Below are 27,198 nucleotides of genomic sequence, written 5' to 3'. Positions count from 1 at the left end.
GGCTAGAGCAAGAAAGTGGATGCTTTGACCTCTGAGTCTTAGACAGATGGAGAGACTTGCCTGCGCTGACTCAGCATATGTGCAGTTAACCGCTGTAACCATGGCAACCCCCGGAACGCTTTGTGGATTTTTCCTTTTTTCCCTCTCCAGATGAGATAAATAAGGCCAGTGGGTTGGTTGGGGTTGGTGTGTGTGGCTCAGCAGAAACAGTGACAGATTTAATTTTTTGGAAAATGTACTGGAGGTTGTGATGGTAAAAGTAAAGATGAGTGATTCACCTTTTGTAATGTTCATTAAAATGCTTTATCTTGTTTTATGGATTAACATTGGCATTCCAGTTTAATGTCTTATCAGATGTTTTTTGTTTGTTTATAAAACTGTAGCATGGGTTTTTTGGCATTTAACCTCTGAATTTTTTTTTTTTTTCTCTCTTTTTTTCTCAACCTCCTCTCTACTTTTTGTTCATGTTTAACATGCAGTGAATACATGGATTTCAATTCTGCAGTATGAATTTGCTGTTTGCGGCCAGCGTTGGAAGTTTTGCAGGGCAAAACACTGTCGAAACATTCTCAGTAGTCTTTCAGATTTTGAAGAGCAAAAGTCATTGTCTAGTGATCCACCAACAGGCAGAAAGTTTTCTTTCATTTTCAGCTGGATGATTTGGTATTATTAAGCTCAGTTGAATTAACAGTGTCACAGGTCCTAAAGGAAAATGTTGAACTTGATGAAATAGTCTTACAGTATGTATGTATGTATGTATGTATGTATGTATTTATTTATTTATTTAAATTTGGCAACAAGGGAGACCATGTTTAACTTCAAACTAGCTACAATTTCTGTGCTTTGTAGAAGGCCCTGTATAATAGGTACTCTACTTGCTGAAGCATTTTCTTCTTGTGTGAATACAATATGACCCTCTCTTTCTGTAGGACCTGTCGGGGTCTATTGATGACCTACCAACAGGTACAGAGGGAGCCCTCAGTCCTGGTGTCAGCACATCTGGGGTGTCCAGCAGTCAAGGGGAACAGAGCAATCCAGCACAGTCCCCGTTTTCCCCCCACACCTCCCCTCACCTACCAGGCATCCGTGGTCCATCCCCGTCCCCTGTCAGCTCACCTGCTAGTGCCACGGCGTCCCGCTCTGGACCCCTTTCTCCAGTTGCCATGCCAGGTAACGCCATACAAGAATGTTGGTCATAACAGCTAATAACTTCCATCAGTATGAGTTGGTTAATTTTGCTTTGAATGAGCTTTACCCTGTTTCAGATACGTTTTTGTTGCTCTCTAACAGTGTTACATGCGTATAGTTATTTATTTATTTTTTTATTTATTCTTTACTAATAGGAAATCAGATGCCTCCTCGCCCCCCGAGTGGTCAGTCTGATGGCATCATGCACCCTGCTATGAATCAGCCTAGTGGTATGGGCCAGGAGAGAGGTAAAGCTAACTCTAGACAAAGTATTAATGTCATTATTCCATTCACCTGGCTTTTTTTTTTTTTTTACAATCTTTTCTCCCTCCTTTAAACAGGATTCATGCAAAGGAACCCTCAAATGGCACCTTACGGCTCTCCTCAGTCTGGCTCTGCTCTGTCTCCTCGTCAGTCTTCTGGAGGTCAGATGCATGGTGGCATGGGGCCTTATCAGCAGAATAACTCAATGGGCAGCTATGGGCCTCAGGGTGGCCAATATGGCCCACAAGGTGAGCAGTTGAAAACTGAAGCCATAGTGAGGAAGCTTGTGTCAAGGTTTGAGTTCAGATTGCCGGGTGTCTGTTAGCTGATGTAGCAGAATTGGTAGATAGTATAGTTTTTCAAGCGTGTTGTCCAGTGATGTTACGTTAGTGGCAGTTTTAAAGAGAAAAAAAAAGATTGGTGTCTCGTGTGTCGGAGGGGATATGTGCTAGTCTTCACCTTGCCTGTTCAATGGCATTGATGTTTGCGAAATTGATAAGTACTGCCTTCCTTATTGTTGCTACTTTGGTCAAACTCCATAGCATCCATAGTACTACCCGTTAGTAATGTTGCCTCTGAGCTAAGGGTTTGGTCATCCACATAGGTTAATCCAAAATTAAAATAAAAGCAACCCCATCCTCCAGATGGTCAGAATGGCACGTGTCGGGCATTATGTGTTCCTCAGTAGCTTGTTTCCTCAGCTACTGAGGTTTGGACTGAGTGGCTGAGAGGGGACTCAGTCAAGATTTGGCACAAGTCAACTGGCCACAATTACAGAGGAGAGGAATTTGATAAATAGCAAAATGGAGGGAGAAAAAAAAGCTGTTTTTACTTTTTCACACCATAAGAGTATTGACCCCTGTGGTAAGATATCATTGAAGGCCACAACATGCAAAAAGCACTCACAGAAATTGTACAGTAAATGATGTGCTTTGTTGTCAGAATCACAGGACGTAGCAGTATAATTAGTCATGCATTGCAAACCAATAAACCAATGTGCAACACTGTTGTTGTCCGATTTATCATCAACTTCTGCCAGATTTTACTAACTTGTCCCGCAGTTTTCAAGATATCAACACTGATGCAACTCTGAAATGTTCAGTATGATCGGGAACGGTGTGCTTGTATACAACTATTTGATCCGACGTACGTTTTTTGTACGGTGCATTGAATTCTGAATGTTTTTCCCACAGGAATGAATGGGGTGAAAATTGCACAACAATCTGCTGTACTTCAGCTCGAGCAAACGACACTTTCGCATATACTATCTCGGGGCAGGCCTCCGAGCACAAATTCAATGTTGATCTTGCATACATCGTGTTTTTTTTTTGTTTTTTTTTGTTTTTTTTTAATCTCCCCATCTCCCCCATAGAATCCCATTCATTTTTGATCCCACACAAACTCTATTTCTTTGACTCACTGCACTCACTCAGGGCAGGTCCATACTGACCCACACTCCTCTATGTGATGTTTTTTCATTCCTCATTCCTCCCATAGACTAAATGATTTTTCAAAACAACTAGCAACCACTTGGCAGCCCCCTAACAACCACTCAGTTCAAACCCCTAATGCTATAGCAACTGCCTAGCAACAAGCTTTAGCTGTGCAATCACTCTGCATTTTCTTTTAGAAATGCAGTATTCTAGCATTATTAATGATATCTTTTTCTTATTTTTTCTGCCAGACAAAAGTCTGCTGTACTTGTTCTGCAGTTTTCGAGATATTAACTCTGTTACAACTCTGGAATGTTCACTCTGATCTGGAATGGTGTGCTTTTTGATGTACAGTTTTCGTATAATCTTTGTTAAATTGTGAATTTGCATCCTATAGGAATGAATGGGTGCAAAAATGGCACACCCATCTACTGTACTTCTGCTTGACTGAAATACTCTTATTTTGCCTATGCTATCTCAGGGCAGGCCCCCAAGCATGAATTCAATCTTGTTCTGACCCACAATCATCTGTTAGTCTTTTTTATTTTTTTTGAATCCCTCATTTCTCCCTTAGAGTCCCATTCATTTTCACCCTCACACAAACTCTATTTCTTAGCCCAACAGCCACTAAATTGCATGTGCTCCCTCAGGGCAGGTCTCCAAGCTCTAATCCGCAGCAGTGCTGACCAGCAGTCCTCTATGTGTCGTTTTTTCATCCCTCATTCCTCCCATAGACTCCTGTTTATTTTTGCCTCCACACAAGCTCTGTCAGGTCCATTGCCAGAAAGCTACCAATCTATATGTACTCACTCAGGGCAGGTCCCCAAGCTCTAATTCACAACTATAGTAACCCACACTCATTTATGTGATGATGTTGTGTTTTTTTTTTTTTCTTTTGTTTATTTTCTTCAGGAAATGCACTATTCTAGTTGCAGTATATTTTGTTAATGCTGCGCAGTCGTAGGCATATATTGCTTCAAACCCTGTTAGCATACTGACAGTTGAAAGGTTTATCTCGTAGTTTCAACAGAAGTGTAAAACTCAATGCAGTGTGTTTGAGCCCACTTTTTTGTCTGTTGTCTCATACTGGTGTGCTAACATATATAGACAGCTGCTACATTGTCTTAGTTAAGAGATCTGAATAATAACAGCTAATTCTGATTGTTAGATTTCTTTTGGCATGTAGTCATGAAGATGGGGTTGAAGCAGGTCTGTGCAGGTCTATCAAGTTCAGCATGGGGAACTTATTTTTTGGACTGCTCTCTCTCTCTCTCTCTCTCTCTCTCTCTCTCTCTCTCTCTCTCTCTCTCTCTCTCTCTGTCTGTCTGTCTGTCTGTCTGTCTGTCTGTGTCTGTCTGTGTCTGTCTGTCTCTCTCTCTCTCTGTCTCTCTCTCTGTCTCTCTGTCTCTGCCTTGCTCTCTGAGAGCCCAGTGGATCACAGTGCAGCTATTTTTAGCCTGGGTGAAAAGAGGCAGCTGACGTAGCACAGCCCACGTCAGTTGAGCTGCCACTGTGACTGTGTGCTACAGCAGCACTCCAGCCTGCTAGTACACTCAGGGGACTCTGAGACTCCACTGGGCCTTGAGAGAGGCATGATGCATAATGAAATGCATAATATTTGATATAATATATATTGTTATTAATATTAAGAAATAAGGATTTGTAATACAATTATAACCAGTGATTCTTGTTCCACTGACAGAGTTGATGGATAGATATTGTTACTGCCTTGAAACTAAATAGCATTTCATTGCTAGCTAGAGTGTGTATGGTTGGGTGCTGCCTCTCCAGTTAAGGGAAGTATAATTTGTGAACTGAGACTTGCTCAAAACTACTTTTGATTTTGATTTATATGGTACCTTAAATTAACCTTTTGGTCCACCTGCCACAGTGCCTGCTGGATGCCCAAATTTTACCAGCCTTATTTTTTGTTCATTAGTAGACGTAGTTGATTTAATATAAAACGTATCTATCAAGCTACTACACGTTTAGAGATACATGTTGTGGGTCCTCAGAAAAATATTTTTTACTTCTGACGTGGCGCTGTATCACCATTAGATGGCAGCAGTGAATGTTTGTTTATTAGAGCTTGTCTGTCTTTTGAGTGACTCAGTATCAACAACTAGGAAGCAGCTCTGGCCACTTTAGGCACAAAAATTTATATGGTGATTGTCACCAAATAAATAGGCAGGAAAGAGTTGCGCTCAACACTTTAAGTAACTTTTTTGGTCATTGTTCAGACGTTTGTCATGATGGCAGTGGTGTTCCTGCTTTGTTTTTCCTTATATAGGTGGGTGGTGTTCCCCATTATGCTGTCTAAATGTCCTCACTTATTTTCAGAGGAGACTAGACTATTTTTTCCTCTTGAGTTTGATAATTTGTTTTGTTTCACTATTCTAACCAAATCCACTGCTATGTCATGATTTAATCCACAAACACAGGTTTAACTAGCTATCTGTCTAAACTGGCGCAATGAATAAGTTGCATTGCTGTCTATTTTGTAAATTTTTCAGACTCTGAGATGATTTCACTGGCAATCCTCTATTTCATTAACAAATAATGACCATGCCTACTTCTTGTGCAACTTTTACGGCTACTTGTGAGTGGTTAATCTTGTATGTAGCGCTCTCTGCTTTCAGCAATGTTAGTGTTAGCTTCAGCTGACTCTGTATAGCTTACTTTTAGTAGGTGGGTGAAGCAAACCTACTCATATCAACCCAAACCTACTATGACAATTTTCATATCACATATTAAGATATTCCGTCCTCCTGTCTCTGTAGGTTACCCCAGGCAACCAGGCTACACTGGCATGCCCAATGCCAATTACCCAGGCCCTGGCATGGGTGGATCTATGAATCCCATGCCTGGCCAAGGAGGAGGACCACCTTTTACTGGCATGCCTCCTGGTAGAATGCCTCATGGACAGATGGGTGCCCGTCCATATGGCCCTAATATGGGGCCTAACATGGCTCCTAACATGGGGCCCAATATGGGCAACATGCCACCACAGGTGGGTTCTGGGATGTGCCCACCACCAGGCCTCAACAGGAAACCACAGGAAGCAGCAGCCATGCAGCATGGAGCCACAAACTCGATACACAACAGGTATGTCTATCAAAGTTCTGTCATCATTCAGAGGACTGATCAAGTCTAAGCAACAGCAGCACTTAAACTGAGGGTGATCTGCAGGCTTGTGAGCAACTGTACACCCACTTTGTAAGCCTGCATAACTACATTACTACACACCAGTACCATTATCCAAATAGCCAGTATAGTTTAGCAGCTACAAAATGGTGTCTTATAGGGTTATTCTAAAAGACATCACAGAATGTGAGAATTCTCAAATTCTCAAATTGTGTTGTGTATTAAAGGCTTTGTTGCAGTGGTCTAAAGTTAGACCAAATCAGCAGGTCAGCTCCGAGATAGACAGCTAAGGGACAGACAGCTCTGCAGTGTATAGGGATGGACACCCTAGGCACTCTTCTCACTGCTGTTAGGAAGAAACAGACAGGTATCTTTCTTCAGAGGTCAAGTCTTCAACTAGCTGTTCAACAGGTGCTACATGAGCCATGTAATTCTGTTACTTGATAGGAACTATTTCAGGGAGCGCTTCAAAGATGATGCTTTTTTCACTTGAGGGGAAACGTCCAGAATTGTCCCTAATGTTTTTTCTAGTTTTTTGTACTTAGTATTGTAACTTCTGGTATTTTGGCTTGCAGGCTGCCTGGTTACCCCAATATGTCTCCTAGTATGATGAGCTCAGGACCTCCATATGGGCCCTCCATGAACAATATGCCAGGAATGATGAACACCCAGGGACCACCCTACCCTCTGGGTGGAAGTATGCCCAACAACAGCAGTGGTGAGCACTCTACATAAAATAAAAAAAGATTTGTGTATGTCTTTTCCCACTGGCTATTCAACAAAAGTCCTTCTTTGGCAGTAACCTCATTTTGATTTTATTTTGTGCATTTTTATTTTTTGTTGAAATTGTTGCCTGTTCTTTTGTTTGTAGGCATGTCCCCTGGTCCAGAATTTGGCATGGATGGGAAACTGAACCAGGCACAGAAGTTGAATAACAAGGTTGAGGGGACACCTAAGACAGATTCCAAATCCAAGGTTTGCAGCTTATTTCCTACACAGTGTTATTTACTTTTTAATTTATTTAATTTTTTACGTTTCTCTATTAATCCGCTGCAACGTAGAAACAGCGGCGTTATGTTAATACAATCTACTCAGAGGTAGCCATGGTGTCACAGGCCACCCAGGATATTTATAATGAGTCGTTTTTTGTGATAATTTGATTTGTTTTCTGTAAGCGCTGTTACTGTATTACTGCCAATCAAGATCTGCCAAGCTCCACCTTATTTTCCTCAACCCTCCAATCACTGCTTAGCATCCACTGCTATCCACAGTTACTTCAGTAATCAGCTCCTGTGATGTTCGTGACTAGTGTTAGGACACTGAGGTCCTCTGAAGTTCCTGACGGGTGTTATGAGATTTAGTGTGGGGGGGGGGAAGCGATGCAACTATCCAATGAGCAGAGACCGGTTCTTAGCTGACCTCAGAACAGCTGTGGTTCGGCCATAGACTGAACTGCCCACTCCGTTCATCTCAGCACGAGGCGCTATGCTGCCCTGAGTCCCAGAGTAACTTTGACTTTTCAGGTATGCAGCACACTTGCTATAGGCTAACATATAACATCGCTGTTGTAAAAATGTAGCTAGCTAAGAGGTTATGAGCACAATCAACACATTACACACTGTAGCCTGCTATAATGGTGATATGATGAGACATTAGTTGTACTGTTACCTACTTAACATACTACAGCCAGCATGAGAGTTCACTGTTAACCAGCATATTGATGGTATAGCATAATGTATCTAACATTAATGTGCCTGCTGACTTCTTATTAGACTGTGTTTTGTCTCACTAGCTTCCGTTTTCTGGGGTTTGGTATAGACAGCCTTTTGTAGCGTATGTTTAATGAGCATTAATGTTTAATGCTTTTTCAGTAATCAGTGAACTAAAATCAATTTGAAACAATCACTTGATTTAATGTAGGTTTCAACACAGCTTAAAATAGACATAAGTATAGTTAAATGATTAAATAAATAAACAGGGTAGGAGTCAAATTAGTGTATGAATCAGTAATAGCAGGTCATGGAAGAATGGAGGGACAGGGAAGGAACAAATGCAAGGAAAATGTTATGAATGGGTGAAAAAGGAGTAATGATTTGGTGAAGGAGAAACTTTCAGTTGGTGTAATACTCATATATGGCAGTTAGTTTATTTACTGAGATGTAGGTGACATTTTTGCAAAATGGACCTCACTAAAATGTTGATCCTAGTTATGGCCCTGGCTAGAATGCTAGTAGCCGCTGAGTTGCAGCTGATTGTGATAAATAAAACACAGAGCCTGACACAGCTACTTGGCTAAATAATGTCAGCTAACATAAGCTGGCCAATAGTTACCCTTGTTAGACAGAGTCTCCTAGAACCCATTTTATTAACTCTGTTAGCTTCCGCTGTTTTTAACTCATTTTCATAGTGTAGTGCTACTGTTCCCTATGATCAGTTATGGTCAGAACTGGCCATTTTGGTGTTGGCAATTATTTTTGGAAGAGCTAACCAACTGTTGTAGTGGGTCTTTTCAAAACTCAGGATATGTATTTCTTGTATTTCAGGATATAAGGCTAAGGATGAGCGCTGTTATTTCTGAAAAGTTATATTGACATGAAATGCCTTTTTACTAATCGATACTGAATATATCCTTATAACTACTTTAATGTTTCGGCAATTAAGAAATCCAGTCACCCTGTAGAGCCCCTAATTGCAGTGTATGCTAATGTGCGTAAGTGAGTGAGTTGGGGAAGGGTGTCACTCTTTTGAGTTGGTGGTGAGTGCTAACTGACAGCTGTAGTGGAGTCAGTCCTGCGATAGGTGTTACTGGCAACATAGGTTGTTGCAAGGACCATTTTAGAATTGTTCACCAATTTCACTCTAGGCTACATTGCTTAGTTTTACCAAGGTGCACTCAACAGCTGTGCATTTCAGTTTGTGTGCCTGTGATACAATGTGAAAGTTAGCGGAGTTGTGCTTGATACAGGCATTCACCTCTCAAAATAGGTGGTACACTTTTGTGATGAGAGAGACTTGCATTAGGATGAACTTGATACAGACAGAAAAAGGACAGTTGATTACGCACAGTGACAATTCTGCTGTTTAGTGGACTGCAAATATAAGGGTGTCTAATGAAAATTGAAAACATGCACAATGCCATTTAGGATATAGGTTAGGTTATGGATATTAACGAAACTTTTGGTGCTCTAGCGAGCTAGGTTTTTAGCTCACTGTTTGTGGAGATTAGGGTCATTCACATGAACATTTTACTTGTGGTTTGAACGTGAGTTGAAAGCTTGGTGTTGATCAGCCTCACAGCTATCATTTATTTTTCCCTGTAGAAGCATACTTTTAAAATCACAAAATTAACAAGTCTGTGATTGCATTAATGAATTTACCTCTAACAGGACCCATTCCCAATTGGCCTTCATTCTTGTGTTTGTTGCTGCTGTTGCTGACTCATTGTGTGATCATTTCAGTCTTGGGTACACAACTGATGTGTGAATGTGTGTTTAAGAGGCTACGTTATTGCAACGCCAAAAAATATTGTGAAAACTTGTTGTGCTACTTGTGTAATTTCTCCAAAAAATTTGCTTATGCCTAGAAGTCCAGTTCCTCCACAACAACCAATGAGAAGATCACACGTTTGTATGAGCTGGGCTCTGAGCCAGAGCGGAAGATGTGGGTGGACCGATACCTAGCGTTCATCGAGGAGAAAGCCATGGGCATGAGCAACCTCCCCGCCGTGGGCCGCAGGCCACTAGATCTCTTCCGCCTCTACATGTCCGTCAAGGAAATTGGAGGTCTCACACAGGTGAGAATACAAGCAGGCAGTGAGGTTCCACCCATGCTTACATATACTCCAGCAGACAATGTGAGGTATGAGAAAGATCTTGCACACCAAAACAGCTATTGGTTTACGTGTGAGGTATGAGTACTCCTGTGACAGTGTTGGTTACTGACATGGCTAATGATTTTCTTTGGCATATGCCTGATTGCAGGTGAACAAGAATAAAAAGTGGAGGGAGCTTGCCACAAGCCTGAATGTCGGCACTTCCAGCAGTGCAGCTAGCTCTCTAAAAAAGCAGTACATTCAGTGTCTGTACGCTTTTGAATGCAAGATCGAGCGTGGAGAAGACCCACCACCTGACATCTTGTCTGCAGAAGGAAAGAAGAACCAGCCTAAAATCCAGCCACCCTCCCCAGGTAAGGGCTTAGCTCCTTGAACATGTTGGTTATGCCTTGTAAAATCATGCTATGATCCTTCTTTCTTACCTAACTGACCTTTTCCCTTCTCTTCATGGTCCAGCTGGGTCTGGTTCTCTACAGGGTCCACAGACCCCACAGTCCACAAGCAGCTCTATGGCGGAGAGTGGAGACTTAAAGCCTCCTACTCCAGCTTCAACACCGCATAGCCAGATGCCCTCAATGCAAAGTGGCAGGTGAGTCCAGGTCATTCACCATATGTCATTGTTGTACGTCTTATTTGACCGTGAACATCTCCTTAACTGGTCTGTTTCATAGGAGCAGTGTGAACCTTCAGGATCCATTTGCTGACAGTAATGACCCAGCCTTTTCCAGGAGAAACACTATGACCCCTAACTCTGGCTACCAGTCTGGAATGAGCACTCCAGAAATGCCTGGTCGCATGGCCCCTTATGAGCCCAACAAGGACCCTTTTGGTGGGATGCGCAAAGGTAAGAAGAGAGTTTGAGCTGTCTGGATTGTCATTTTCCCTAGTTAGATTTTTTTATAAGCATTTAAAGATTCTGTGAAGTCTGTATATCTCTGAAAATAAAAAGAACTGCTAATCTTGTCAGGGTGTTTTAAAATTGGTTTTAAATTATTTTTCTTTGAACCAGTGTGTTAGTATATAAGTAGAGATCTGTAAAAATCAATTCATATTTAACACACAATTTCAGCAGTCTTTTTGAATCTTGACATTAGAATTGAAAATTGCGTCAGATCTGAAATGGTATGTGTCATCACAACCATACAACGTTAGAGTAGGCAAATGTCTTAATTTAGTCAGAAGCTCAACTTCCCTCATCTTATGTTTATTTATTTATTTAGTTGCCAACAATGCAAAAATAGTGTAACAATTAACAGTAGTGGTACCAAACACGCTACACTACAGTTTTTACATTTAGCTGCACAACACACCTTATAACTGTTAGGGAGTAGAGTTGGGCTGTTTTACTTTTCCAAATCACAGTCACAGTGATGGAATTTATAGCTAACTTTCCTATAGAAGACATGTTAAAGTGAAACTTAAATTTAACTTGCGTAATAAAGATTTGAAAGAAAGTAGATTTTAACTTTAACCACCAGGGGTTGTAACTTGACTTTCGTGATGTCTACAGGATGTCAAATTCGTATAGTACTATAATTTATAGTTCAATGATGCAAGGACCTTATTGGTACTATTAAAAGAGAACTTCATTCTAAAATACTAATATTAATATGATAATGCTAATGCTGTATTGTCCGCACTAGCTATGTCATTTATTAATTGGAAATATTACCATTTTCATTGGCCATATTAGCAAATTATTCGTGAAACATTACAAACTACACTTGACAACTAGGATACTGATTTTCTTTTGCAATTGCTAATGCTGTGTAGTGTAGCTGGCAATATTTTTGAATTTGAACATTACCCTAAGTTAATGTGGCACTTATCAGTAGTGAAAATTTTGGCTGTAGTTGGTGAGCAGTTCATGCCTGGTGGACAGGGTCCCAACAGCACTCTAGGAGAGCAGTTTAACCGTGGACCAGGAGGTGCCATTGGGAACATGCCCATGGCACAGAGACAGCAGTATCCATACGGCCCAGGCTATGAGAGAAGGTAAACCACAGAAAACCTTAACCTGCTTAATCTTAGTCATGAACAATTTGTGTGTGTGTGTGTGTGTGTTATATGCAGTGAGACTGGAACTCACTATTTGGGTTGTGCAGGCCAGAGTCAGGGATGGGCCCAGAAGGTGGTATGGGGCCTGGAGTACCACAGCCAAGCATGATGCCTTCTAACACTGACACTGGGATGTACTCGCCAAATCGCTACCCTCCACAACAACAGCGGTCAGCTTACAATTTTTTAAAACATTTAAGCATTCATTATGTGTGTCTAATTAAAGTTGTTAATCAGACTGCTGCTTAATGTTGTATACTGTCACTGAACTGTTTAACGCTTTGTGTCTTTTGCAGGCATGATTCCTATGGTAATCAATATCCTGGCCAGGGTGCGCCTCCTGGTGGCTCTTACCCAAATCAGCAACCAGGAATGTTCCCGCAGCAGCAGTCAGTAAGTGATTACAATAAATTAACAATTGTCTTAATTGTTAAATGATATGTAAAATTATGACATTTAAAAGAAGCTGTGTGGAAGTAATGACCACACTTAATTTGGGACCAAACCAAAGCTGGTGGTGTTCCTGCTATTAACGCTCTTTTGAAACATGAAAGGAAAGTCAACATGGGAAAAACCCAACTTAATCCTATTCTAACTCGAGTTTTAAAGTGATTTTGTTACCAGTCTTGTAGCAACAAAGTGTATATGATTTTCTTTTTCATTTTTTATATGGGCATTATTGTAAATTTCAACTTCCTTTCAATCAGAACTACAAGAGACCAGGTGAGGGTGGTTACCCTCCAGCAAAACGTCATCATGATGGTGAGATGTACAGCGGACCGTTCAGTGGCCAGCAGCAACAGCAGCAACCTCAGGCTCCTCCTACTGGCCCCTCATCAGGTCAGCAGGAGATGTTCAATCAATATGGCAGTTCTTACCCTGGATCAGAACGGCGTCCTCCTGTACCACAAAACCAGTTTCCTTTTCCCTTTGGAAGAGATCGAATGCAGGCTGGGTCAGGCCCTAACTCTCAGGGCTCTATGCCCCCACAGATGATGAGTAGCTCCATACAGTCAGCCCCTGATGGCCCCCAGGCTGGGATGTGGCAGGGTCGAGGTGAGATGGCTTATCCCAACTTTCCTAACCGACAAGGTCCTCCTGGTGGGCCTGCGCAGGGCCCTGGATACCATGCCATGAATCGATCTGATGAGATGATGTCATCTGAACAACGCATGAACCATGAGGGGCAGTGGCCAGGGCCACGGCAACCCCCCTACGGCCCAGCTGGGGCTGGCCCACCCATGAGCCGACCATTGCAGTCCAACTACCAGTCTCCCCAATCAATGCAGAACCACATTCCGCAGGTGTCCAGCCCTACACCAATGCCCCGTCCCATGGAGAGCAGGACTTCCCCCAGTAAATCTCCTTACATGCACAGCAACATCAAGATGCAGAAGGCAGGTCCTCCAGTCCCTGCTTCCCACATCATCCCTTCCCCTGTACAGCCCCCACTGATGAGAAGAGACCCACCATTCCCGCCAGGTTCTGTGGAGGCCACACAACCTGTTCTCAAGGCTCGTAGGCGTCTCACAATGAAAGATATTGGTAAGTATTCCTTGTTGGAATGTATGAGGGTTCAAGCATATTTCAAGGTACAACTGAAAGTATAGGCAGAGGAGTCTGCTTCAGGTTATTCTGTCTGCCCTTGAATGAAGACAGATTACATAATTAGTAAGTTGGCTGTTTTTTTTCAAAACATTGCATTTGCCATGTTTATTTGTCTAATTGTTTTGAGTATCACACAGGTATTTGAGATGTTCTGTAAAAAAGGAGTACAGCCTGTCATGTCTTGTAATTTTTCTATACTTCCCATATTTCTAAAATGTTCAATATCTTTACTTTCAGTTGAAGATTAGCTTGTTTGCAGTTCTCTATAAGGCTATGTTCATATAACACAGAAAAGTTAAACTTGCATTAAGGTCTTGTTGCATTGTCCTGCAACAATTGCACTATATTAAATTCAAATGAAAGATGAACATTTTAGTTTAAAATAGATTTTTAGTTTTAAATGTGAGAAGATATGCAAGATTTTTGATTCTATACTGTGCCAATAATTGTCTTGCAATCTATCACCCACAACTGTTTTAATCAGAGAGATCGTTTTTTATTTTTCTATAGGCACACCAGAGGCATGGCGAGTCATGATGTCACTGAAATCAGGTCTTTTGGCCGAGAGCACATGGGCTTTAGATACCATCAACATTCTACTGTATGATGACAACAGTATCTCCAATTTTAATCTTATTCAGGTGAGTCCTCCCTAAGCATCTTTAAATCACTTTTTTCTTCTCTGTTCAGAGGCACAATATCTTAATTACACATTTGTCTCCTTTGCAGCTCCCTGGTTTCTTGGAACTAATAGTGGAGTATTTTAGGCGTTGCCTCATTGAAATCTTTGGGATTCTGAGGGAATATGAAGTTGGTGATCCAGGACAGAGAACACTGCTGGACCCCAATGCTCTCAGAAAAGAAGAGACTGGTGAGGATGAGGAGGGGCCAGTAGTGGAGGGTATGGATGAAGATGATGAAACAGAAGACGAGGATGAAGGAGAAGAAGAAAACTTGTCATCACAGCAGCAAGAAGAACGTGTTTCAGCAATGCAGGTTCAAATAAAGTCGGAACAGAGGACAAGCGAATCAAAAAAAGATGAAGATGGTAAAGTCATGGAGAAAGCCTCTATTACAGATCCCAAAACGTCAGAGCCACCTGTTCAGGACCTTGCTGTAGCTCAGGAGAAGCCGAAACAGGCCAGCAAGTTTGACAAACTTCCCTTGAAGGTGGTGAAGAAGAAGGACCCCTTTGTGGTAGACTGCTCTGGCAAGCTTGGGAGGCTTCAGGAGTTTGACAGTGGCCTGGTGCACTGGAGTATTGGAGGGGGAGACACCACAGAACACATTCAAACCCATTTTGAGAGCAAAGCGGATTTATTGCAGCCACGAAAGTGGACCAACCAGGCATCTGGAAGGAAGAAAATGTCTGAGAAGAGAGAGAGCGAAGCACCTGTAGTGCCCTCATCTAGTGTAGAGCGAAGAAAAGAAGACGACCAGAGGCCCTCTCAGCAGTCACCTGCAGGAAAGCTGACAGACAGCGTTTCTGAAGCAAGGGAAGAAAAGCCCTCTAATGGCCCTGAGATTGCCCCAGAGCCAGTATCACAAAAGGAAAAAGAGACAGAGGGACCTGAGAGAACAAACCAGGAGAGCAGCAAGCCAGTTCTCCCCAACATCAGCTCTTCCTCACCGATTCAGCGCTCAGTGACCGTTCTGGAGGATGAACCTCACAGCAAGGATGAAGCTCCACTAATCACGCTCTCAGACTGGCAGGACTCGCTTGCTCGTCGCTGTGTTTGTGTCTCCAACATTGTCCGCAGTCTTTCATTTATTCCTGGCAATGACTTGGAGATGTCCAAGCACCCAGGACTGCTGCTGTTACTGGGTCGTCTTGTGCTGCTTCACCATTGGCATCCTGAGCGTAAGCAGGCGCCTTTAACGTACGAGAAGGAGGAGGAGGCAGATGAGGACACAGGTCATGACAAGGAGGAATGGTGGTGGGACTGTCTGGAGATGCTGCGAGAGAACTGCCTGGTCACATTGGCAAACATCTCAGGCCAGCTTGACTTCTCCGTCTACTCTGAAAGTATCTGCCTGCCTTTGCTTGATGGCCTGCTCCATTGGGCTGTCTGTCCGTCGGCAGAAGCCCAGGATCCCTTCCCCACTCTTGGGCTTAATGGGGCTTTGTCTCCTCAGAGACTTGTCCTGGAGACGCTCAGTAAACTCAGCATCCAGGACAATAATGTGGACCTAATTTTGGCGACACCTCCCTTCAGTCGACTAGAGAAGCTTTTTGGGAACCTTGTACGCCTGGTTGGGGACCGAAAGGTACCTGTATGTCGGGAGATGGCAGTCGTGCTGCTGGCCAACCTGGCCCAAGGGAGACAGCCTGGCAGCACGTGCCATTGCGGTACAAAAAGGCAGTGTAGGGAACCTTTTAGGCTTTCTTGAGGACAGTTTAGCAGCCACACAGTTCCAGCAGAGCCAAGGCTCCCTGCTGCACATGCAGGGGGCACACTTTGAACCTACCAGTGTGGACATGATGCGCCGGGCTGCTCGGGCTTTGCACGCCCTCGCCAAGGTGGAGGAGAACCACTCTGAGTTTACGCTCTACGAGTCACGGCTACTGGACCTCTCTGTCTCCCCGCTTATGAACTCTTTAGTGTCCCATGTCATCTGTGATGTACTCTTTTTGATTGGCCAGTCATGACAGCTGTGGGGAGCGGTGGCTCCATCTTCTCTGGTTTTCGTTCTCTCCTCTCCGCCTGTGTCCCTCAGTGTGCAGGGAATGAAAAACAGAGAAAAATGACTGTTTCCCTTTTTTTAATTTATGCAAGCCCCTTCGGATTCAACCCTTCGATCCCCGTTTTTTGCTGTGTCTCACTTTGGGGAGGATATCACAAATTAGCTGCGGGTCATGAAACAGAGCCTCAAAAAATAATGACACAAACTGTTAGCAACCATGATGCCAACAAAATAAATGGCCATGGACCCCAGGTTTTATGTGCTGCCCAGTGGGAGGGTGGTGGGGGATTACTTTTTATAGCAAAATAAATAAATGAATAAAATAAATAGCAGAAAAACTCTTGACCAAAGTTGCTGTCTCGTTTACAGTGAGTTTGGGGTTAACTGTGCCCTCGCTCTCCCCTAGCGGGCACCGTGAGTGCACGTTTCTGGTTCATATTTGGAGTTTGATTAGACAGACGAACTCTCCAGTGGTGATGTTGCTGTGTTGTGATGCTACACATTCAGCCCCACAGGAGCCACCTTGTCAGCTGTGAGCAGGATACCCTTACAATGGAGGCCTGTGCAGTAGATTGTAGACATTTTCTGTGCAGATCTGTACTCCATTTTCCTTATGACTGTAAACATACTGCAGCACTGTTTCATGTGGAGAAATGTTGGCTCAGCAGCTCCACTCTAGTTTTTAAAAAGTTTTTAAAATTTAGTTTGATGGTAAAGAGAGAACGGCTTTCTCCCCAAAGTATCGAGAACCTCGGACATTCTTACCTCCTCTCTCTAACCCCTTGATTGTATGACTTGACCCTTATAAAGAAATCACCTCCTAGGACTGATTTTCAACTTAAGATACAGCCCAGGCTGTGATGTATATAAGATGTTGTACATTACACTTCTTTTTTTCTGTCTCTCTTTCTCTCCCTCTGTCTTTCACTCTTATGCTTCACACTTTTTATCTATGAAGAATGAAAGTGGACACTTGAGTCGGGTTCATTACATAAAATCCTTAGGTATATAAAAGGAACCACCTTTTGGCCTCCCCACAGTTTCTCCATAGTACAGCGAACACAAATTAAATATTTTAATTTCATCTCCTGGTACAACAAAATAAACTCTAGATGAAGAAACACAGTTGAGATATTTTTTTTCTCCAGTGATATGAATTCTGCATATTTGTATTTCAGACTATGTAGCTAAAACTTAATGTAAATTCCTCCTTTTTCCCCTTTTTGGCTCAATGAATATCATTTATTCAGTATGAAATCTTTATACTATATGTTCCATGTGGTAAGAATAAATGTACATTAAATCTTCGTAAGATGTTTGTGATTGTTTTATTCATTTGAATGGGTGGTTATGGGAGACCCAAAGAATTCAAATATAATGGCTTGACTTAATGTTTTGGTAGATTAAGCAACTCTTGTAATATCAGTGTGAAAATTACACCTATATGTACAATATAAAGTATTATATACAGGATTTAACTTTAACTTCCAACAGCGGAGCACACTGTGTCCATAACTATGCAAGTTAGATACCTGTTCATCCAGCGTTTCTTCTGAAATCAAGGGAAATTATCACAAGCGCCACTCCAGCTCATCCCAGAGGTCTTTTTATGGAGCTCCATCACTCCATGGAGTGAGAATGCAGTTCCCCTGCTCCATAGCCCGAAGCCAGCATTTGGGCAAGGTGACCTTAGGTTGTTGTGCTGGTGCTGCTGAGCGCCCCATTCTACAGACAGTACTTTTCTACGGAGATATTACTTGTTGAATACATCTGTGCCGCGACATGCCGGCCTATATGTGAACAGCAGAGCAGGAATTCAGCGTGAATGGCTGGGAAGTGTTTCAAAGCCAAGTCCACAGTTCTGTGCCTTGTCTAATATACACCACTGAAAGTGTCAAGGTTAAATCTGTTTCAACGTTTCAGCCGTCCGAGAAAATTGACTTGGTACCCGAGTTTCTCAGGAACGTCTGGTGACAGGAAATATGGGAAAAATGTAAGTTTATAAGAAGTGAGCAGAGTGGCTCTCTACTCCATGACATTTCACTCTGAGGAAGTCCCGCCTCGAACAAGCGCCGTAGCTAGCTGCGTTAGCTTCAGTTAAAGTCGATATTAATGAGGTAAATGTTCATTTAAAAGGTATCCTTTCTTATGGTTGCTGGATTCATTTGATAGGTTTCATTGGAGTGATCATATACATTTGCTTAAGATTATTGATTTCTAAACGAAACTTGAATTCCCGCCTTTTGTGCCTTTGATCTGTTATAAAGACGTACATCCGTCTCTACAGGTTCTCTGGTCTCACTCCGAGCAGTGGCCATACTCGCTATTCGGCGGTTACTGAAACTAGATGATATTAGTGCTGTTTCCTCCATACGTTCAATCCTGACTTTTTCTTTTGAGGGCACAAACATGTAAATATTGATATGGAGTGTTTTCTTTTACTAGTAATTTAATATTAGTTTCCTGTGGCGTGTGAATTTGCACTGTAGCTAACTACTCTGGAACTACTTTTTCTTCCGCTGGTTCGTTCCGCTCCTCATACACAGACGGTTGTCACACAAATGTAGTAGATTTGAGTTTTTTCGTGATTATATCCCACTACAACACTGCTAAGGATATTGTTAATTAAAAATGATGCTCCTGATACCAACTAGACTGTAGAAATGAAATTTCCCTTTACTGTGTACAAAAAGACACGCATTGGTATTGGTATTACCTCTGGTATCAGATAGAAAACAAAATGGTATTGTCTGTCCCAGTTTCCTGTTTGAGCTGGGAATCTCAAATGTTGTCACTTTCAGTAGAGTTCGTGTTTTTTTTTTCTACTGCACTGCTGTATTTGTCGTAGTATTCTTTAATCGTTGGAGCAAGCATCATTTCTGAACGGTCTTAAATGCAGCCTCTCATTTAAAGAGAACTATATAGAACCAGTACAGACTTTTATTTTGACGCTGTCGAGGCGCAGCGCACCGGACGTACACGCACAACTCAGTCCTGATCCAATGTTTAAAACCGTGCGCTGTTTGTTTCAGTGTGTAGTTGTTTCTGTACTGGTGTGATTGTTGGGTGTTTAACTTACATAAATTGCTAGATATCTAAAGACCTGTTACTTTCTTGACTGAGATGTGATACTCAGTTGAGTAAGGCTTTCTATGGTGAACTGCTCAAATATGCTGGGCTCAGACAGTCATGCCAAACTGGACATGCGGATAATTGTGCGCTTTGCTGCTTTTACACGAGTATTATCACTGTTCTTACAGGTAAGAGGACTTGATTTTAAAGTAAAGGTGAAGAATAAAAGCACCGTTGTACAGTTTTCCTGTTTGCTGTATCAGTTCAGTGACATTAAAGGACCCATATAATACAAAAACAAATTTGTATTAATCTTTAAAGTTTGTAAACATTGTTAAAGTTTCAAAATGTACCTTTCACTCCAAAGTCTATACAGGACTATCTGCAAAAACAGCTCGTCTTGAATTTGTTTTTGTGATGGCACGAAAACCAACTCATTTCTATACATCCAGTTGTTCAAGTTGAAGTTACGGAGTGTTTAAGCCAGGACCTAACACCTCATAAACATAAATCTACTTTAGAGAAAAAGTAAAATGAAAGAAAATGTAAGATTTGAGTCTTTCAAGGAGTAATTCTCTTGCACTTTTGTGCGAGTGGCAACGAACGCGCATTTTATGAATTTTATGAATGAAAAGTCTGTAGATTTGAGCAGGAAAATAGTAAAAGAAAGAAAAAAGACATAAGAGAATAAAACATTTGCTTTTAAAATTCTGTTTCTTTCACATAAACTGCGCGTATATTCTCATATATGTATATTGCTCTGCCACCTTGTGGTCAAGTTGATAGTGCATAAATTACTGTATTTACTTGGATATGTCCCACATTCAAAGGCACATGCGAATGAAGGCATGTTTGAATTTGTTTCTTTTGTCTCCAACTTAGGCTGTTCTAAATGCAGCTATTCCTGATCATATAGCAGATGCCTTCAGTCCTCCCCGGGCAGAGGACCCACTACTCCTGGACTATGGTGTTGAGCTGCTGCTTGGTGGCCTAGGGCACTGGGATGCAGAACATTTCCTCTTCATTGCAGAGCGAGGATACTTGTATGAACACAACTTCGCTTTTTTTCCACTGTTTCCACTGGTGATTCGTTCAGTAGCAGCTACTTTGCTGTGGCCTCTGAGTTCCTTTCTCACAGTTCGTGGACGTTTACTTTTGGCAGTGGCCTCAGTTAATAGCACGCTCTTTGTGCTGAGCACAGTGGCACTTTATGGACTAAGCCGTGTAGTTCTACAGGACAGAAAGCTTGCCCTTGTCTCAGGCCTTCTCTACTGCCTTACACCTGCCAATGTCTTTATGTTAGCAGGCTATTCAGAAACCCTCTTTGCAGCTCTTACATTTGGAGGTCTGTGGTTACTGGAGAGCGGTTTCATGTTTGGAGCATGTCTTCTTCTAGGTTTAGCCACTGGTGCTCGTGCTAATGGACTGGTTAATGCTGGATTCTTGTTGTACTTGCCACTGCAGCAGAGCCTTGCCCAGGCCCGGGTCCTTAGCAAAGGATCTACATGGCACAGGAGATATCGTCACTACACCTTCTTAGCTCTCAGATTTTTGCTTACATCACTACTTTGTATTACAGTTGTTGTGCTACCATTTTGTCTGTTCCAGTTTTATGGTTACTACACATTCTGCACACCTTCTGTGACTCAGGAGCAGGTTTCTCCTGTGCTTCTTAAATTGGCCAAGGAGAAAGGATACAAAGTTCCTGATGAAACAGCACCCATTCCAAGCTGGTGCTTGAAGCCCATTCCAGTGCTCTACTCTTACATTCAAGATGTTTACTGGGATGTGGGATTTCTCCGCTATTTCCAGTTAAAACAGATACCCAACTTTCTGCTGGCACTGCCAATTGCTACACTGAGTGTCACTGCGTCATACATATACATAAGAGCTAATCCACGTTTTTGTTTACGCCTTGGTCTGGGGCAGAGTGGAATAAAAGAAAAAGAAGGAAAACCACGAACAGACTTCTACAACTCAAAGGTGTTCGTCTACATTGCTCATTGCTCCGTCTTACTTGTATTTGGAACATTCTGCATGCATGTTCAGGTAAGCTTCTCTTAAACAGTACTAGCCAAGGATTGTATTGATGAGGTTATCGCAGTGTGAAATCACTGAATATGCAAAAAAAAAAATTGTGGGCACACTATTTTCAGTATGATGAGAAAGGCCAGTAGCTATATGCTCCACATTGACAGCTAATACTTAATAAGGCTTTTGTCATAGAAAGATTCAGTAATGACCGCAATGGAAGATCATTTATATATATATATATATATATATATATATATATATATATATATATATATATATATATATATATATATAAAGAAAACAGTTATTCTATTTATTGAGGTAAGAGTTACACTAATGCTAGCTTGATTGTATTTTTTATTGACTAAGCTAGCATTCAGAACTGGTTGACACTCCAGGGATTCTCTGAGGTTCCCTGATATATTTGTGTAATGCATGCTGGGTATTGTAGTGAGAGACAAACATGTGGGGCTGAGAGTTGCGATGTGCTACAGAGTACTGCATAACATGATAAATAACATTAAACTTCAACGGAATACCCCTTTAATTCCCCAACTGAAACCTGAAAAAGCAGCCATCTACTGAGGAAATCTACTTTGCCGCTGAAGGCAAACAGCTGAGAATTGTGGATTTGGTTATATTAAAAGTAGAATACACAACAGTACAAGTAAAATGTTGTATATAAAAATATATCAGGTCTATATTAAAGATTTAGAATTAGGTCTATACTATGTATTTTATGAATAGGAAGCCTTTATATTTGAAAGAAAATGGTTGAAGAAGAGAGACATAAGATATATATACTACTATAAAGCATAATAAAGCATCTGTTATTTCGGTCTGCCACCTTGTGGTCAAATTGATTTATGCATGAATTACTACAGGTTCTGCGGTATGAACTACATTCAAAGACACATGCAAGTGAAGAAATGCTTCACCTAGTTTAAAGCATGTTTGAGAATAGTTTTCTATCATGACATTTGAAATACCTAGGAATTTGAACTTGGTACAAATATTGTCACCATATTATCAACCACCTCTAGGGTAAAATGTAAGCAAATGTAGAACATAAATGAGACATGTTCCTAACATAATTCACTGTATATGTTCTCACAAGGTGCTGACCCGTTTCCTAGCCTCCTCTTCACCTGTGATCTACTGGATCAGCAGCCACTTTCTTCTCTCATCTGAGCCCTTATTGCGAGAGAACAAAAAGTTTTCTTATGGCCAGCGACTGGACAACTTCAAACAAGGCTTTGCTCATTTTCTCTTAATGTACATTAACAACCCTGTCACTCAGCTGCTGATACACTGGAGGACTTGCTCTTCTTCCACACGCTGCATCCTGGGATACTTCATCTCATACTGGCTGATAGGTCTGGCTCTGCACTGCAACTTCTTACCTTGGACTTAATGTTCAGAATTCAACTGGACGGTCTAGTGTCTAGAGTTTCTTCTCGGGACTTTACTGTTTCTTTTAATGTTGGGTGGATTTTTAATGAAGAACTGCTGGAATTAAAGAATTTGTAATGTTTAAACTCTCTCTTTGTCATACTTTTAACAGTAATATAAAACTAGTATTGAGGTTTAAAAAAAAGCTAGTTAGCATGGTAACTGTTAGCCCATTGTCCCTAGATGACCGTTTCAGCAGCTTTGTTGTAGGGTTGTTAAGGACAGTGCTGGTGAAAAAACGATTATCAAGAATTTCTTGAAACTGATTTCTAGTATGTGCGTCAAAGAGCCAAGTTACCATTGTAAATCATTATAAAGCTTTTCTCTTGTGGTGATTACTGTATTCTGTAGGCCTGAATAAGTGATTATCCAGTGTCGCCATCTCGTGGTACTAAAAGGTTTTGCGTGTAGTCAGACTTTGGAGGAGAAGAACGTCTTTGAGGGCCACGTTCTTCGGGGTAACTACGTGGTCAGCTGTATGTCGGTATTCTTGACAGTTGATTAGAATGAAAACAACTCGACCTTCTTCCGTTTTGCTGCTTTTAAGCGTCATTGACGATGAGGAAGAAGAAGTGATGAGGAAGAACTTGTTCACCCGACTGATCCCGTTCATATGATCACCCTGCTGGAAAAAAAAACAAAACAAAAAAAAAACATTACAACTATTAGGATTAAAACCTGATGTTTTTTCTTTCTAACAGGAATTGCTTAATGGTTACTATTACAGCCCACTAGTTTCCTGTAGGACACCTCTAGATCCCATTGGATACCTTTTAAATACATCAGTTTCAGAACACGTTAAACCATTAGTCCTTACACTGTATGTCCCAGACACTTTACACTAATGATTTCTATGATTTTTCTCAGAGTAAAGTGGGAAGTAGCTTTGTTTTTGAAAATTCAGGAGTCCTGATGCAACATCATAGTTGAAAGAACTCCACACGTTATTTTGTACGCAAGAAAATAAAATATTTAAGAGGAGAAGACAAGTAAACTTTGTCTATGAATAAATAAAAATACAAACATTAAATAATTAATTCTAATGTGTGGGTTTAAGTGGCGGGTAAATAATTTCTTTTTTCTTTTCTGCCTGTTACTTTTTTAGTGTTTGATACATTCAGAGGATAGTTTTCTCTTAATGTGAGTGACAAATTCTGTGTATAAATGTTACCTGAAACACAGGGAGGTGGTAAGGTGGGAGGACACAGCATCCAAGGAGGGTAGACACTAATAACCACTTGTTACAATACAAAGCCCATGTCTTCGGCCACAATTATTCTAGTGAAGGCAACTACACACTGACAGTAGAACAGCATAGACAACAACAAATATCTCTTTTTATGCCAGGACTGTGGTGAGAGAACCACTTTACATGGCCACACCCCCTAAGCTCCTCATGGCAGCAGGCCACCAGTGGCCCTCGAGGATCCATGCACTGGCGCTGTTTATTCAGCTCCTCCACCATTGGTGGCTTTACCCACAAAAAGCTGTGGTGCCACCGATGATGGACGCTCATCACCTCCTAAATGGCAGGTGTGCCGCTCTCAATGTGAGGGAGCATGTCTGGACGTGGCAGTATCACTGATGAGCCAGTGTCAGTGAGGGCAGTGCGCTGTTTCCCATCTATATTACAACCGTGGCAGCCACCAATCTTCCTAGCTGGCCTCTGTTTCCCCGCTGGCTCAGGTTTGTGGTATTGACTAGCCCTGTGTCCCCTCTTCCTACAGTGTCTGCACACCAGTCACTCCACCACTGATTGTGTGTGGCCTGCTTGGGGTCTGCAGGCTCCTCCTTGAGCTCCTCGGCCATGTAGTGCTCTTTGCGCTCTGAGGATGAGTTCTGTCCTCTCTGCATTGGCAGCAGCAGCTTGAAGGCTGGCTGGTGCGGCAAGCACACCACATACCATTAACAGCAGCAGCATAAACAACAACAAATGTCTCTTTTTATGCCAGGAGTGTGGTGTGGTGGTCCTCAGCAGTGCGCCCTGTGGCTGACACCACGATATATATTATTCATATTTTAAATATGTAATACCTATTTTAGAGATGTTACAGATATTTTAAGATGTTTTAACCACAAAATCAGAAATAAGATGTGGAATAATTGTACGTTATTTCACTTTTGGTCTCGGCCAGTTGGCACTGCATTATAAATTTCTTTGAATATGACTTCATCATCTGACTTTGCAGTGTTCCTGGTCTCATGGCAGGAAACTTGTTTCCTGATAAAACAGAGACCACTTTAATAAATTAGCATTAGTAATAAACCTCAGCTGATGTTTTCTCTTATTATAAAGGTCTAGCAATATGATGCTTCTGGCGACCTCTTGTGAAAATATGAGTGCATTCAAAATGGCATACTACTTTACCACATAATGCGTGCTGCACTAGTAAATACTGTATATTGCACACTATTGTTAATAGGAGTACACTGTACAGTATCAGGTATACGGCACAAGCCATGTGCTGGACTACAGAACAGGGTTGCGACTAGACTGTAAATATCCGGAACTGAGCCAATCATACCATCTCCAGACCTGCCCCTTTTTTTCTTCAGTTCTCTAAACAGTAACCATTGCTAGTCGCTTTTCAGCTCTATTCAGGTGGATATCTTGGTCCAGAGATGTGCCTGCTGAATTTTGAAAGCTACCATGGCAAAATGGAGAGTCTTGTTTTCTACTCATCTACAAAGCCACAAATAAACGTAAAATGCCAGATTTGACTGAATAAAAACATTTTGATAATAAGCAATGTGACTCCAAATGTGAGCGATTAGCGATGGTTATATGTACAACCGTGAACACTCAAAGAAATATTTGAATACACAAGTGGTTCTTTGCATGAATAAATGGTTCGTCTCTATGGAGCCAAACTTCGTATATGTTTCTTTAAAGAGTCGTTAAAAAAACGCCCTATATAGCACCAAAAAAACAGTTTTGCTAAGAGTGGCACTAAAACTTACAGAGACAAACGCTCTTTGTCAGAGGCCTGTAGTTCACTTAATATTCTTGGTGTATCCACTGAATGGTACAGTTTTGCTTGACTCAACTCAGCTCTACTCGCTTTTGGTTCCAGCTACTTCGTTTTCCACTGCAGATACAGAACCCACCCAATGTAGCTGGTCATCAAGGCGATGCTGCATGAAACTGCTGAGACATGAAGAAGACAATTTTTTGTTCAGAATAGAGGACTGGCAGCAAGATAAAATACTGCTGAAAAAAACGGGAGTTTGGGAAATACTACACCAGACAAGACGATTCTGGTTGCTCAAAGATGATGCAAGAGTGTACGCTAACTTGATAGCTATTGTTAGCATTTAGTGGTTCTCTCTTAGTGTTTTTATGTCACCTGTAGGTATCGGCTCAGCTTGCTTGGAACCTCAACGGAGGTGATACCAAAAATAGTAACCAGTACCATGTACTAGATTTGCCTAGTGGAAAACCAAGAAAAGCGAGTCAAGTGGATGCAGTGGAAAAGTGACTTTTGTTGTATTTGATTATGATTCTGTTATTATTATTCAGTTAGCTTACCCAAAAAGTGGAACACTGCAATCTCATTGGCTAGCAACATCAAAGTACTTCAGTCCTGCAAGCTGATTGGCTAAGTCCGTTACTTCTATTGGATAATAATAATAATAATAATAATAATAATATATTATTATTATTATTATTATTATTAGTAGTAGTAGTGTAACTGAATTTGCTCTATTGATATCTGATTGCTTAGATGAATGTTGCCTTTCACTTAGTCTATACAGTGTACTAAATGCTCCTCGAGTACAGTAACCTACATGACCCAGTGCCCTGTTTCAATTATTTTTTTTCGACTTGACCTCATCCACATCGACTCACTTGGATGTACATTACACCTACATTACAGAAGTGGCCACTTGTGGCAGAAGCGGATGAGGGGACATTGAGGAGCGAATGATTCAAACGGAACGCACTCGCCCTCAGCAGGTTAGCCTCAGTGGGCTAATCGGCTAAACTTTGCAGTGCAATATATTTTTAAAGAAGTGAATAAAGTGTACATAATGTTAGTAATTGCTTTGTCTGGCTATAATTGATTTATAAGTGTAGTGTGCCTTACTTTTTGTTCTTGTTAGCCGTGTAGCCATAAGCATGCTAGCAGCCAGCTAGCAGAGGAAAGTAATGAAGCTGGATTGGCAGTCATGCATAACAGATGGAGCAGTTTGTAACTTAAAGCCCAGCAAATTGCATGTAACGATTTTAAAACGTTAAGCACTTTAAAGTAGTTTATTGCTATAGCTAAGAAACAGTTTGCTGCTGAAGTCGACCCTGGTGTTTGCTCAATCCCTCACCTCATGAAGGATATAACACCCTTCACTTGAGCTACTAAGATTGTGCTGGGGATTCCTCTGAATGGGAAATGACAAGACTAAGTGGACGAGGGCTTGTTAAAACAGGTA

At 41.5% G+C, this 27,198-nt stretch overlaps 2 protein-coding genes across 2 annotated transcripts in view; both read left to right on the top strand.

Moving 5' to 3' along the window:
* The window catches only part of arid1aa (AT rich interactive domain 1Aa (SWI-like)), a 29,393-nt gene extending 11,863 nt beyond the window's left edge, over positions 1 to 17,530 (top strand). The window contains 17 exon segments of the mRNA XM_036587343.1: positions 930 to 1,170; positions 1,344 to 1,436; positions 1,530 to 1,700; positions 5,666 to 5,990; positions 6,605 to 6,747; positions 6,901 to 7,004; positions 9,613 to 9,822; positions 10,010 to 10,214; positions 10,318 to 10,450; positions 10,533 to 10,705; positions 11,715 to 11,856; positions 11,967 to 12,089; positions 12,216 to 12,312; positions 12,627 to 13,464; positions 14,038 to 14,168; positions 14,257 to 15,843; positions 15,845 to 17,530. Coding sequence (XP_036443236.1) covers positions 930 to 1,170; positions 1,344 to 1,436; positions 1,530 to 1,700; positions 5,666 to 5,990; positions 6,605 to 6,747; positions 6,901 to 7,004; positions 9,613 to 9,822; positions 10,010 to 10,214; positions 10,318 to 10,450; positions 10,533 to 10,705; positions 11,715 to 11,856; positions 11,967 to 12,089; positions 12,216 to 12,312; positions 12,627 to 13,464; positions 14,038 to 14,168; positions 14,257 to 15,843; positions 15,845 to 16,177 — 5,049 coding nt within the window. The 3' untranslated portion in view covers positions 16,178 to 17,530.
* A 1,036-nt stretch (positions 17,531 to 18,566) lies between these two features.
* Positions 18,567 to 22,856, top strand: pigv (phosphatidylinositol glycan anchor biosynthesis, class V). The gene is made up of 3 exons (XM_036587355.1): positions 18,567 to 19,472; positions 20,167 to 21,333; positions 22,436 to 22,856. The coding sequence occupies exons 1-3, from the start codon at positions 19,365 to 19,367 to the stop codon at positions 22,730 to 22,732; spliced, it is 1,572 nt and encodes a 523-aa protein (XP_036443248.1). The 5' UTR covers positions 18,567 to 19,364; the 3' UTR covers positions 22,733 to 22,856.
* The last annotated feature ends 4,342 nt before the right edge of the window (positions 22,857 to 27,198 follow it).

The sequence above is a fragment of the Colossoma macropomum genome, unplaced genomic scaffold (assembly GCF_904425465.1).
Source record: "Colossoma macropomum unplaced genomic scaffold, Colossoma_macropomum, whole genome shotgun sequence".
NCBI classification, from domain to species: domain Eukaryota; kingdom Metazoa; phylum Chordata; class Actinopteri; order Characiformes; family Serrasalmidae; genus Colossoma; species Colossoma macropomum.
This window is presented reverse-complemented; position numbering and strand designations above follow the sequence as displayed.

What these genes read in the sequence shown, in the direction of transcription:
- pigv (XM_036587355.1), top strand. Translation starts at nt 19,365, where the DNA reads ATGGTGAACTGCTCAAATATGCTGGGCTCAGACAGTCATGCCAAACTG. An exon ending in TATTATCACTGTTCTTACAG is followed by an intron (nt 19,473 to 20,166) that starts GTAAGAGGACTT and finishes TCTCCAACTTAG; the next exon opens with GCTGTTCTAAATGCAGCTAT. An exon ending in CATTCTGCATGCATGTTCAG is followed by an intron (nt 21,334 to 22,435) that starts GTAAGCTTCTCT and finishes TGTTCTCACAAG; the next exon opens with GTGCTGACCCGTTTCCTAGC.